Source organism: Mesocricetus auratus, unplaced genomic scaffold, assembly GCF_017639785.1.
Source record: "Mesocricetus auratus isolate SY011 unplaced genomic scaffold, BCM_Maur_2.0 Super-Scaffold_100010, whole genome shotgun sequence".
Taxonomy (NCBI): domain Eukaryota; kingdom Metazoa; phylum Chordata; class Mammalia; order Rodentia; family Cricetidae; genus Mesocricetus; species Mesocricetus auratus.
Window position 1 is genome coordinate 63422514 of NW_024429194.1, and position 14383 is coordinate 63436896.

General features: G+C 47.0%; 1 protein-coding gene across 1 annotated transcript; it reads left to right on the top strand.

Annotated features, from left to right (window-relative positions):
- Positions 1-870: 870 nt before the first annotated feature.
- On the top strand, positions 871-13776 carry Aaas (aladin WD repeat nucleoporin). The gene is made up of 16 exons (XM_005067308.4): positions 871-1122; positions 1532-1659; positions 4085-4140; positions 4409-4500; positions 4631-4677; positions 5986-6084; positions 7285-7428; positions 11541-11661; positions 11950-12074; positions 12218-12278; positions 12421-12511; positions 12638-12731; positions 12807-12874; positions 13108-13189; positions 13300-13384; positions 13527-13776. The coding sequence occupies exons 1-16, from the start codon at positions 1000-1002 to the stop codon at positions 13749-13751; spliced, it is 1641 nt and encodes a 546-aa protein (XP_005067365.1). The 5' UTR covers positions 871-999; the 3' UTR covers positions 13752-13776.
- The last annotated feature ends 607 nt before the right edge of the window (positions 13777-14383 follow it).

Consider the following 14383-nt stretch of genomic DNA (forward strand, 5'->3'; position numbering starts at 1 on the left):
ACAGAAGAACAGTAAAAGATACAGAAGGAAAGAAGAGTAAAAAGCCCCAAGGCAAAAGGTAGATAAAGAAAAACAGGCTAACTTAAATGAGCCTAAATTAGGCTGGGCATTCACAACTAATGTCCCCGTGTCATGATTTGGAAGCTGGTTGGTGGCCCAGAACAAGCCTGGTTCAGTGGTATGTGTTTCAAGCTGGAAGAGAACTATGAAGTGCCTTGAACTTTGATCCTTCTGTCTCACTAGGATTGTGAGTCAGGGTCTTACTGTGTAGGCCATGCTGACCTTGTATTCCCTTCTTCCCATCTCCACATCCTGCAAGCATTGCAGCCTTGGGCCAACATACCCTGCCAATGTCTGTGTCACTTTGCTACCGGTAGTTCAATGGTGTATTTTTGGGGTTATTGTAAGGATTAGAAAAGCGTTTATAAGTAATGTATTCAGGAAATGGAACTGTTTTTCCAGTGTCCTTCTCCTTTAGGACTCCTTTATCTGTGGGCACTGGGTTCAGCAGGCACAGCACTGTCTCCTAAAGTCCTTTCCTGAGCGTGCAGAAACAGCATGGATGACACAGTCTGTATTTTCCTCAGGGCTATTCACGAGCGTTGGAGGATTTAATTAGGTACTTTCCTCAACCTGGCTTATTTTGGGCTTTTTCCGTACTAAGTAAATGAGTGGGAGACGCTGTTGGGGATTCGGAGTTGGAAAAAACAATAGTCTCAAAGGAAACAAACCAAAACCAAACCGCGGAGCTCTTTCCGGCAGGTTGGCCCAGCTACCTGCCCGCTCTGTCCGCGAGGGGGCGCACCAGGAAGTTCCGGAAGTCCGTCCGGGAACCTCACTCGGAACTTTTCTTCGTTGCACTTCCGTTGAGCTTCGCGCTGTTGTTTGTCCTGTACGGCTACCCGTCCGCATACGAATCTAGCCCGGGAACTAAGAGTCAGGGGAGCTCAGTCCCCAGGCAGGAGCTTGTAGATTCCAGACGCCCTCCGGACTGGCAAGATGTGTTCCTTGGGGTTGTTTCCCCCGCCGCCTCCTAGGGGTCAAGTCACCCTATATGAGCACAATAACGAGCTGGTGACCGGCAACAGCTATGAGAGCCCGCCTCCCGACTTCCGGGGCCAGGTGGTCTGGATGGGGATGCAGGGATGGGTCTGCAGAAATTGGGAATGGGTGGCGAGGCTTGGCTGCCGCGGGAGACTAGAGAGGACGAAATGTATTTTAGGGCTGGTATTGGCTTGTATTAGGGCTGGTATTGGGATGCCAAGGCATGCGCGGAGTTTCTGGAAGGGGTAGACAAAAGGAAGGATGCTCTGAGTCAGGTCTTTTCTAATGTCAACCCTGTGAAAAAGTGATTGGAGTCTGCGGATTAAGGGCTAAAGTTTTTCTGTCTCACAAGTGTTACATTTGTGGATATGGGAAATGGGGCCGTGGAATCTCTTATGCCTAGTCCAGTCTTGGGTTGGAGATGTCGGGGAGTTTTCGTAAGATCTGGGGAAGAGACTGACTTCCATCTCCCAATTCTGAGGTATAGTGGATCAATCTTCCTGTCTTACACCTGACCAAGGATCCCCTAAAAACTCCTGGGAGGCTGGACCATGGTACAAGAACTGCCTTCATCCATCACCGGGAACAAGTGTGGAAGAGGTGCATCAGTGTTTGGTGAGGCATGGCACAGGGTTGCGTGGGCCACGGTCTGCAGAGCCTGGAGGAGTGTTGTCACCACACCTCTGCTTTGGGCTGCTCTTGAGAAGGTTGCATTTTTCAGTGTCTGTCGTCCTATGTGTAACACCACAGGCCATACATATTAGATAATCCATCCAAAACTTAAGGCTTTATCAAAAGCTTTATTTATCCCTAATGTTTTGCCTTGGTTTCTGGTATGATATTACACACCTGCTCTCAGCACCAACCTCATGTCGTTTATTATTCGTTCTGAGCTTTTATCTGAAGCTCAGGAAAGTTATCTAAAGGTTGTATTGGTTCAGGCATGTAAGTCACATGTAAGAGCTGAAGCTGTGTTACCTATGTTAGTATTCAGGCCTCTGTACTGGCCTGCCCTTGGGGTTCTGACAAGATACACCCTCAGATGCAACTAAGAGCACCACCTGTGCCCATTATGTTTCTTTCTTTCTTTGTTTTTTGTTGTTTTTTTTTTCCGAGACAGGGTTTCTTTGTATTGCTTTGGAGGCTGTCCTGGAACTCACTCTGTAGACCAGGCTGGCCTCGAACTCACGGAGATCCTCCTGCCTCTGCCTCCCGAGTGCTAGGATTAAAGGCGTGCGCCACCAATGCCCGGCCCCATTATGCTTCTTTTAAAAAGGCCATGTCCTCCTCCCATCTTTTTCTCTCTGCTTCTCTGTCTCCCTCTCCCCTTTCCACTTTTCCCATTCATTTTCCCCAATAAAAAACCCCTCCATCCAAGCTCTTTCTCTTGAATGCCACTTTAAAAAATTATGACAACCTTGTCTCTGGCCACCATTTTTAGCTGTGTAGCCTTGGGAAAGTTACTTAACTTCTCTGTCCTCAACAAACCCTATCTTACACGTGTGGTATTAAATAGATGCAAAGAACTGAGGCACGCCTCGGCACATGCCTTGAAATGTTTGTTGTCACTGTTATTATCATTACCGTTATCTGTAAGAAGGACCCCTGGAAATTAAGTTGCTGGGTTCATGGGGTACTTGGTGAGTTGTTGCCATGTGTGGCAGTGCATGCCTGTAGTCTCAGCATCAGGCAGAGGGTGAAAAGTTTATTGTCATTCTTGGCTGTAACGCAAGATTGAGGCCAGCCTGGACTCCATGAGACTGTCTCAAAAACAACCAAATCAAAATCATTTGCTGTATAATTACTGCTAGATGTTTCTCAGGATATTGCTCTTTTCCTTACTGATGTTTTAATTGTTTCTCAGGTCTGTGTATTCTGCTTCCCGAGTCTCTTCTATATCCTACAGGTTCAGGCTACTCCACCATTTTTTTCAGGAGTCCTTAAGTAGCTTCTTAACTGATCTCTATCTCCATTCTGGACTCTTCTAACTTCAAACTGATCTTTCTGAAATGCTCACGTGATTGTTTCCCTTGCTTAAGACACTTCAATGACTTGCCACTCACTGTTTGAAAGTAAGGCTGATGCTCTTTCTCTCCCCACCTCCCTCATTCCCTTTTTGAGACAGGATCTCATCTCAATCAGTATCAGCCCTGGCTTGGTAGAACTCACTATTTAGACCGGGTTGGCTGAGCACTCACAGGGTTTTTCCTGCATGCTGGAATTAAAGGTGTGAGCCACTACACCTGGCCAAGTCCTAACTGACTTGCTCAGAAAGTCCACCACCCCTAGTCCATGAGATTTAGTTGCCTCACCTGTAAGTGGGCAAACTCATTAGATGAATGAAAGGACAAGCCAGGCATGGTGGTGCACACTTTTAGTGCCAGCACCTGAGAGGCAGAGGCAGATGGATCTTCATAAGTTCAAGGCCAACTTACAAAGTAAGTTTTAGGGCAGTCAGGACTTTTACACAGAGAAACCCTGTCTTGGAAAAAAAAGCAAAATATAAAGTGCTTGATGCTTAGTTGGCACTCATTAAAAATACAGTACCGGGGGCTGGAGAGATGGCTCAGTGGTCAAGAGCACTGGCTGCTCTTCCAGAGGACCCGAGTTCAATTCCCAGCACCCACATAGCAGCTCACAGCTGTCTGTAACTCCAGTTCCAGCAGATCTGGCATCGTCACACAAGACATATATGCAGGCAAAACATCAATGCTCATAAAATAAAAATAAATATATTATTTAAAAAAATACAGTACCTAGTGCCTCATATAGCCCAGGCTGGCCTCATACTCACTAAGGATCTTGAAATTCTAATTCTCCAATTTTTGTCTACCCAGTGCTTGGTTATAGGCATGTGCTACTGCACCTGATTTTATGTGCTGGTAGGACTGAACCCAGGGCTCTATTTGTGCTAGGCAGACTCTACCAACTGCCAACTGCACCACACCCCCCAACACTCTTTACTATGTTGAATGATTGAGAACTGTTAGGGGGACTTGTGACAGGATGAGAATAACTTTTATCTTTTTCTCCATGTGAGGCGTGATGTGGGCCTTTTTGGAGTCCTGAATGAAATTGCAAATTCAGAAGAAGAAGGTATGTACACTTCTAGTCCCCTCTACTTGTAAGTTTGACTCCTCTCCATACTTTCCCCAAACTCATGCCGACACCTGTTAGTTCAACTCCTCCCCTAACCTGCTTTTTCTGTCACTGTCTTCTATGTGTCCAGATGCCCCAGAGTGGGTACTGGGAAGAAGGTATCTAGACCCAGTCGATGCTGGGCACAAGAATCAAAAAGTTTTGACTGTCTTCACCTAAGCATGGCTAGTAAGACATAATCCAAGCTCTCTCTCTAACTCCACAGTGTTTGAGTGGGTAAAGACAGCATCCAGCTGGGCCCTGGCTCTCTGTCGATGGGCCTCCTCCCTCCATGGTTCTCTGTTCCCACATCTATCTGTAAGTTTGACTTCCTCCCTGCCTCTTTCCTTTGTGGGCAGGGCTGGGTGGGAGTGGCCCCGCTCCTCTGTGGGAAGGTTGAGTAGGTGAGCTCCTGGGTGTGGTATGTCTATCTGCTGTGTTCTTACAGCTCAGGAGTGAAGATCTGATTGCTGAATTCGCCCAAGTAACTAACTGGTGAGTGTATAAACCCAGGCCCTCTGTGGTTCAGATATGCTGAAATGTGAAAATTTGTTTGGGGGGGGGGAGAGGTTAAGGGAGAGACTCCTCCACATTTTCACCCCTGTTCTGCTAGTTTTGTGTTTGTTTTTGAGCCAGGGTTTCTCTGTGTAGCTTTGGAGCCTGTCCCAGCACTCATTTTGTAGACCAGGCTGGCCTCGAACTTAGAGATCCAGCTGCCTCTGCCTCCTGAGTGCTGGGTTTAAAGGCGTGCACCACCAACACCCAGCTCTGTTCTGCTAGTTTTATCTCAACTTACTACAAGCTAGAGTCGGAACCTCAATTAAGAAAATGCACAGATAAAACTGGTCTAAACTGGTCTGTAGACATGTTTTCTTGGTTTTCAAGACAGGTTTTTTTTTTGTTTGTTTGTTTTAATGTGTGTAACAGCTGTAGCTGTCGTGGAACTGGCTTTGTAGACCACACTGGCCTCAAACTCACAAAAATCACCTGCCTCTGTCTCCTGAGTGCTGGGATTTAAAGGTTCATACCGCCACCACCCAGTGGGTGTGTTTTCTTGACTGATGATTGATGTAGGGAGGTCCAGCTCAATGTGGAGGTCCTAGATGATATAAGAGACTGAGCTAGGTGGTGGTGGCATGCCTTTAATCCCAGCACTTGGGAGGCAGAGGCAGGTAGATTTCTGAGTTCACGACCAGCCTGATCTACAAAGAGCTAGTTATAGGACAGGCTCCAAAGCTATACAGGGGAAACCCTGTTAAAAAAGAAAAAAGAAAAGAAAAAAAGAAAGCAGATGGAAATCTGATATAGTGGTGCACGTCTTTAATCCCAGCACTCAAGCAGAAGTAGGTGGATCTCTGAGTTAGAGGCCAGCCTGATCTATATGGTGAGTTATGGAGAGCTAGAGCTACATAGTGAGGTGCTGTCTCAAAAACAACAACAACCCACCCAGTCACCTACCCTACCCCCACAAAGAAATAAAGAAAGCAGACAGAGCAAGCCAGTTAAGCTCGGGACAGCACAACCTCTGCTCTAGTTCCTGCTACTGTTCTTGGCGTCCTACCCCATGGCCCCTGGATGCTGGATTACAAGCTATAAGATGAAGTAACGCTTTCCTCCCCAAGTTGATTTTGGCTGTGCTGTTTTATCACAACAGTAGAAACCCTAAGATACCCCTCTCCCCACCCTCACAAAGGAACAAAAGAAAAACTGAGCATCCTTTTCTTGTGTGGAAGGGAGTCTGAGTGAGTGTCTAGGCTATTTGTGGAGGTACAGCTACCGACTTCATGCTTCCCCCTCCCACAGGTCTAGCTGCTGCTTACGGGTCTTTGCCTGGCACCCTCATACCAACAAGTTTGCAGTGGCCCTGCTGGATGACTCTATCCGTGTGTATAATGCCAGCAGGTATGTAGGTGTATACAGCAGCATCCATCCAGTTCATACCAGTCTCACTGTCTGCCCTTCCTGGGCTGGTTCTTAGAACTTCCTTCTAGAATTGGCTGGGGACACTCCACAATTGAATGTGTCCTTTCTAAGTCTCTGCTGACCTTGAACTACAGAGATCCACCTGCCTCGGCATCCTTAGTGCACTGAGACCCAGTGTACATCTAACTTTTATCTTACGCTTCTGTCCCACAATACCCCATGCTCTTGAATCAACCCCTGGGAGGTCCGTCCGTGTCTGTCATCCCCCGCCCCCCTGTGCTGGGAGCAGATCCAAGCCATTGTACAGGCAAACTATTAGAGTTACTGCCAAACTGCATCCTTGAGTGTAGCTTTCTTCTGCGTGGTTTTACCTTTTATCTTTTTTTATTTTACCTTTTTTTGGGGGCGGGGTTCTGATGTAGCCCTAGCTGTCCTGGAAATTGTTCTGTAGACCAGCCTGGCTTGGAACTCTGCAATCTGCCTGATTCTGCCTCCTGAATAGTGTGATTAAAGGCATTTGTCACCACATCCGGCCTAGTTTTACCTTCTTTTAAAAATTTATTTTTATTGCCGGGCGGTGGTGGCGCACGCCTTTAATCCCAGCACTCGGGAGGCAGAGACAGGCGGATCTCTGTGAGTTCAGAGGCCGGGCTGGACCGATAGCCTCCAAAACAATACAGAGAAACCCTGTCTCGTAAAAACAAAAAATTTTTTTTTTATTTTATGAGCATTGATTGGTGGTTTGCATGTATGAATGTCTGTGTGAGGGTGTCAGATCTAGAGTTGGGAGTTACAGATAGTTTTGTGAGCTGCCATGTGGATGCTGGGAATTGAACCCTGATCCTTTGGAAAAGCAGCTAATGTTCTTAATTGTTGAGCCTTCTCTTCAGCCCCTAAATTTTATTTTTTCTGTGTTTGAGTGTTTTGCCTACCTGTACTCACTACATGCATGCAGTACCTGTGGAGGTCAGAAGAGGGTAGCATACCCTCTGGAAATGGAGATACAGTTCTGAGCTGCCATGTGGGTGCTGGGGATTGAACCCATGTCTTCTGGAATATCAGCCAGTGCTGTAAACCACTGAGCCATTTCTCCAGCTTCTTGTTTTGTCTTTTTAATTGAACTCAGGTTCCCTGAGCTTAGTGTCCCTGCTTTGGCTCAGCTTCCTGTCTCTTTACCAGCACTATAGTCCCCTCCCTGAAGCACCGTCTACAGCGAAATGTGGCAGCACTGGCCTGGAAGCCCCTCAGCGCCTCCATCTTGGCTGTGGCCTGCCAGAGCTGTATTCTCATCTGGACCTTGGACCCCACCTCTTTGTCCACAAGGTGAGTCCCAGCAGCTTGTCGACCTGCCCTGGGGGTCATGCCAGGGGCCTGTGGGGATTTGCAAGTTACCCTCCTCATAACAGTTCCAGGGCTGTGGAGAAGCAGTTCCAAGGTCAGGTGGGTGCTAAGATGCTCTGTCTAGACAAAGGGACAGAATTTAGAGGTTTCTGGGATCATGGGAGAATGTATCTGTGAGTCATACACTGTCAGAGTTATAAAAGTGGAGCAGGAACAAATACGGGTATGAGTAGAAACCATAAAAATTGGGACAATCACCAGTTGATGGTGGCACATGCCTGTAATCCCAATAGTGTGAGGCAGAAGGCAGATCTCTTGAATTTCAGACCAGCCTGATCTACTACAGAGCAAGTTCCAGAACAGCAAGGGCTATGCAGAGAAACATAGTCTGGGGGTGTAGGGGTGGGGAGGAACATTCTCTGTAAGAACTAAATATAAAACCAGAAAATCCTAAAATTATGAACAAATAAGGAAACCCTTTGGCCAGCCCCAGATGTGGAAGAACTAAGGACCGTGCTGCACACCTGCAGCCCAACCACATCAGGACCACCTCAGCCCGGAAGGCTGAGGACAGCTTGGGTAACAGCCTGAGACCTGAGAGCACCTTAAAAAACGGTGTGTGTGGGGGGGCAAGATGGTGGGTTGTGGTGGAGGAAAGGGAGATGTGAGAGAGAATGAAACAATTGTTTTTTGTTTTTTTTCCTTTTTTTGAGTTTCTATGTGTAGTCCTAGCTGTCCTAGAATTAGCTCTAGTATACCAGGCTGGCCTCGAACTCACAGAGATCCTACTACCTCTGCCTCCCGAGTGATGGGTTTAAAGGCATTCGCCACCACAGCCCTGCTTGTTTTGTTTTTCAAGACAAAGTTCTACTATGTAGACCAGGCTGACCTGGAACTCACTGTGTAGGCAAGGCCGGTCTTGAGAAAGTACATTTTCGCCAGGCGTTGGTGGCACACGCCTTTAATCCCAGCACTCGGGAGGCAGAGGCAGGTGGATCTCTGTGAGTTCGAGGCCAGCCTGGTCTACAGAGCGAGTTCCAGGACAGCCTCCAAAGCCACAGAGAAACCCTGTCTCGAAAAACCAAAAAAAAAAAAAAAAAAGAAAGTACATTTTCTTATTGTATGTCTGTGGGGACCCATGCCACAGCTCAAGTGTGAACATTAGCAAAATTTTGGGGAGTTACTGTGTGGGTCCCCGAGATTGAATGCAGGTCTTCAGAATTTAGCGCCATGTCTCTGTGCCCCCTCCATTTTTCTTTTTTCCCCCTTGCGCCCTGGTTTAGCATAAACTTTATAGACAAGTGATAAAGAAACAGTTATACTATTTCATTATACTTTTTTTTTTTGGACAGGGTGTTCCTATGTAGCCCTGATTGGCCTAGAACTTGCTATGTAGACTAGGCTGGTCTTGAGATACCAGAGATCAATATTTCTCTCCTTCTGAAAGATTAAAGGATATATTACCATGCCTGGTTTGTTTCAATATACTCTCAGTCGCTGCTTTATCATTTTGTGTCACCATGTCAGACTTCTCAAAACTGAGATGCTGACATCTGTCCATTCCTTTTGCGGGGAAGGTTGCTTTTTGTTTGAGACAGCGTTTTTTTCTGTATAGCCTTGGCTGTCCTTGAACTCACAGAGATCTGCCTCTGAATGCTAGTCAATTACCATTAACTAATTACTTGGATCTCACCAGTGTTTCTATTGATGTCTTGCTTTTTTGTTGATCAAAAAAAAGTTTTTAATTGTACAAAATGGCACAAAACATCAGCACTATGGTAATACTGAGTCATGTGTCTTTGGTTGTTTATTGAGACAGGGCTTAATGTAGGCAACACTGATCTCAAACTTAGTATAGATAGGGCTGGCCTTGAACTCTTGATCCTCCTGCCTCTACCTCCCAAATAAAAGGATGACAGGAGTATACCACCATACTCAGCTTCTCCTAGGGAAAATTTTTTAAGGTTTATTTTACCTTTGTTTGTTTTGTTTTTTTTTTTAAGACAGGGTTTCTCTCTGTAGCCCTGGCTGTCCTGACTCCCTCTGTAGACCAGACTGGCCTCAAACTCAGAGATCTACCTGCCTCTGCCTCCCAAGTGCTAGAATTAAAGAGGCGTACCGCCACTGCCTGTGTTTTGTTTTAATTTTATTTATATGGGTGTTTTACCTATGTGTATGTCTGTGTACCATGTGCATGCAGCCCCTGAGGAGGCCAGGAGAGGGTGATGCACCATGGGACTGGAGTTAGAGATGGTTAGGAACCACTATGTTGAACTTGGTCTTTTGGAAGAGCACTGAGTGCTGTTAACCACTGAGTCATCTTCCCATCCCACTTCTAGGAAATTAATTTTTTCTCCCCTAAGGAGAAGTCAGCAATGTTTTATTGAGAATAGAGTAACAGTTTCCTGTAGGAGGGAGGCTTCAAAAATAATGGGCTGCCCTTTAAGATGTTTCTGTGCAGGGATAGAGAGAAGGCTCAGGAGTGATTTTTCAGGGGATCTGATGGCCTCTTCTGGCCATCATGGGCACTACATACACATGGCCACTGACGCTTATGCAGGCAAAATAGTTATAATCATAAGACCATAGTTATACACATTAGACAAAGATTTATTTTTGATCACGTGTGTGTCACATACACGTTATTAGGGACAGTAAAGCCACTGAGAGTGTGTTGGAGCTCTTAAGTTTGAGCTGACTTTTAAAGACAGTTGCCATTCACTATGAAGTTGAATCATCTGTTTGTGAAGTTGAATCATCTGTTAGTGGCAAAGGCCCTCAAAGGAATTAAAGGTGGTTACTGCTGGGTGGAAAGGGAAGCCAGGTCCCAGGATTGGAGGCCAGTCGACATACAGCTCTTTTGACGATTAGAAAGCTGTGGGCACATGGGAGTGGGAGATGTTCTGAGAGGGAAAGGTGATTGGTGCTGGGCTTGAGAAAAGATGAGTGGAGGTTGGATCCTTGAGAGAATGTCATGGGTGACACAGCACAGTGGGGAGGGACACTCCAACAGAGTTTCTTAGACTTGCTGCCAGGCTCCATCTTCAGAGATCTGGACTGCAGCTTCTGCTTTTTTTTTCCCCCCATGACATGGTTTCTGTGTATACTGGCTATCCTAGAACTTGCTCTTTAGACCAGGCTGACCTTGAACCTTGAACTCAGGGATTCAACCATCTGTGCCTGCCAAGTGGTGGGATTAAAGTTTGATGCCACCACCACCCAAGTAGCTTTTTTTAAATTTAAATTTATTTTAGCTGTTGCTTTTTATCTGGGCTCCTATCCTGCAAATCAGGGGCTCTCCATAAATCTTTTTTCTTTTTTTTGGTTTTTCAAGACAGGGTTTCTCTGTATTGTTTTGGAGGCTGTCCTGGAACTCGCTCTTGTAGACCAGGCTGGTTCCAAACTCAGAGATCCGCCTGCTGGGATTAAAGGCATGCGCCACCAATGCCTGGTTCCATAATCCTTTTTAAAAATAATCTTTATTTTTATTTTCTGTGTGTTGGTGTTCTGCCTGCATGTATGCCTGTGTGAGGGTATTGGGTCTCCTGGAACTGGAGTTACAGACAGTAGTGACCTGCCATGTTGGTGCTGGGGAGTTGAACCCGGGTCCTATGGAAGAGCAGCCAGTGCTCTTAACCACTGAGCCATCTCTCCAGCCCCCTATACATCTTTCTTTAATCTTTACCATTCATTTTTCCTAACCTGGATTTGGTTAGAGGCTATGAGTTAGGGGTTCTAGCAAAAGCAACGAAATGGAATCATGATATGACAGTTTCATTTGTGGTGTTTGGCAGGTCAGAAGAGGGCATTGATACCCTGGAGTTACAGGTGGTTTTGAGCCACCTGCAGTGAGTGCTGGGAAGCAAACTCCTGCCTCTGAAAATGCTGCAAGTGTTCTTAGCCACTTACCCTCTCTCGCTCCTTTGATGCATTTGTTTACCATCTTTCTTTGTGTTTTTGTGTAGACCAGGCTGTCCTGGAACTCAGAAATCTGCCTGCCTTTGCCTCCCAAGTGCTGGGATTTAAAGGCATGTGCCACCACTGTCTAGCTTCTATTATCATCTTTTTACCCTATTCCTTTGTTTTTCCCATAGACCCTCCTCTGGCTGTGCTCAGGTATTATCTCACCCGGGACATACACCAGTCACCAGCTTGGCTTGGGCCCCCAATGGGGGGCGGCTACTCTCAGCCTCCCCTGTAGATGCTGCTATTCTGGTGAGTGGTCTCCACCCCTATGTTGAGACAAGAGCCTTCTTCTCCTGGTGGTGGAAATCTTGTGGGGAGTGAGATTGTCTGTGTTCAGGTTATATAATGAAGGAGCTATCCCCAGGTCTTACTCTGATGACCATCATTGTAATCATAAACCCAGGTCGTCATATTGAGAAGGCAATTTCTTGCTGTTTCCCTTTCTCTGGGCTTTTGTGCATGGAAGAGGGTAGTCTAAGTGAGCTGCTGATTGATAGTGCTCTGAGTTTCTGTACCATTTATTTCCCTTCCTCTCAGGTATGGGATGTCTCAACAGAAATCTGTGTCCCCCTTCCCTGGTTCCGAGGAGGAGGGGTTACCAACTTGCTGTGGTCTCCAGATGGCAGCAAAGTCCTGGCTACTACTCCTTCAGCTGTCTTTCGGTGAGTGGGTAAAAGCTGAGGGAAGCCAAGACCTAGAGAAAGGCACTTGGCTTCTGGATCTGACCCTGGGGACTGAAAGGTGGCGACAGTCCAGGTTTGGAATATGAAGGCCCCAGGCTATAATCTGTCTTTCTCTGGCTCAGAGTCTGGGAGACCCAGATGTGGACTTGTGAGAGGTGGCCAACTCTCTCAGGGCGCTGTCAGGTAAGAGGGGCCTAGGACTCACAGAAGCTGGGAAGGCAATCTTTAATGGGCCAGGGTCCCCTTTGATGGTTCCCCACCTCTACTTCTCTCCTGCTGCAGGCCTGTCATAGACCTCTTTTCTCCTGGCTTTTCCTTTCCCCAGACTGGCTGCTGGAGTCCAGATGGGAACCGACTGCTGTTCACTGTACTAGGGGAAGCACTGATTTATTCCTTGTCATTCCCAGAAGGATGTGGTGAGTTATGACATTTCATAACAGACTTTATGGGGCAGTAGAGGGAGACAACAGCCTGTAGAGTGCACCGAGGGATGAAGGAAGTATAGAAACCTAGGAAACCAACCTATCACTCTGCCCTTACAGGAACAGAGAAGGGACATGTTGGAGGTGCAAAGTCAGCAACAATTGTGGCAGATCTTTCTGAGACAACAATACAGACACCAGATGGAGAGGAGAGGTGGGTTTCAGTGCTTGTGGGAAGAGTGATGGAAAGTTGGAAGAGCCACATTTGAATGCTCCTGTCCTGTCACAGGCTTGGGGGAGAGGTCCACTCCATGGTTTGGGACCCTAGTGGTGAACGTCTGGCTGTGCTCATGAAAGGTAAGGAACAGAGAGATGGGGCTTGCTTTGAGATGGTGTCATTGAGTAGCCTGGGCTGTCCTGGAACTCACTGGGGGTTCCTCTCGCCTCTGTCTCCACGGCTGCATTAAGGGCCATTACACCCACTAGAGAAAAGGGCCTTTCTTAAACCACAGTACCAGGGCCGCTGTTCTGTCCTTGCCCTCTGGGCCTGCTTCCGGAGTTCCCTATATTAGCCGACTCATTTCTTACAGGAAACCCACAGGTACAGGATGGGAATCCAGTCATCCTCCTTTTCCGAACTCGAAACAGCCCTGTGTTTGAGCTGCTTCCCTGGTAAGTGCCAAGCAGACTTCTGGGTCTGGACTCCACAGCGCCTGCCCATGTGCAACTGCACAAACTCCCTGCAGATACCGGTCTCTTACCTCTTCCTCTTCTTGCCACAGTGGCATTATTCAGGGAGAGCCAGGAGCCCAGGCTCAGCTCATCACTTTCCATCCTTCCTTCAACAAAGGGGCCTTGCTCAGTGTGGTGAGTAGATGGGGCTAGGTGTGTGTGTATGTAAGATTGCTTACACAGATGTCTTCTGGATGGCTGGAGCCTCTGTAGTCTTGCGCTAGCATGAAGCCACTTGTAGGTTCACTCTTGACACCTCCCTACCCACTTTCTGCAGTGCTGGTCCACAGGCCGAATTGCCCACATCCCTCTGTACTTTGTCAACGCCCAGTTTCCACGCTTTAGCCCAGTGCTTGGCCGGGCCCAGGAGCCCCCAGCTGGAGGTGGAGGCTCCGTTCACGAAGTGCCACTATTTACTGAGACATCACCAACCTCTGCCCCTTGGGACCCTCTTCCAGGCCTACAACCTGCTCAACCCCACTCCCCCCTCTCTCACTTGTAAATAAAGTCTTCTGGTTGTCTACTCATTTACCAGGCTGTATTTTTTTTTCCTAGTATGTTGATTGGATACAGTAGAAAACAAGGATTGGGTCCATGGATTCTACTGTCTTTTTCTAGCTACCTGTGAATTTGATCAAGTTATTCAGTCCTGAGATGGCTCACAGAGATCTGCGAGTAAAGGCATGTGCCACCACCTGGCAATAAATCTTTAAAAAAAATTATTATGTTGTAAGCCACCATGTGGTTGCTGGGAATTGAACTCAGGACTTATGAAAGAGCAGCCAGTGCTCTTATCAGCTGAGCCATCTCTCCAAGCCTTCTCTTTATTTTTAAAATTTTAATATTTATGTGTATGCTACCTGCATGTACATATGTGTATCACCTGTGTACTAGTGCCCACAGTCAGAAGGGGGTGTTGGATTCTCTGGAACTGGAGTTTTATAGACAGTTATGTCAGTGCAGGGAATCAAATCTGGCTCCTCTCCGAGCAACAATGCTAGCTGCCTCTCTAGCCCATTCGGATAGTTGTCAAATGGTTTGAAAAGCAAAGCTGAGAAGCAGTGGGAAAACACCTGGCATAGGGTCCTGTACATAGGATGTTGTACTTACCAAGTCTGAGAAAATCAATTGGTT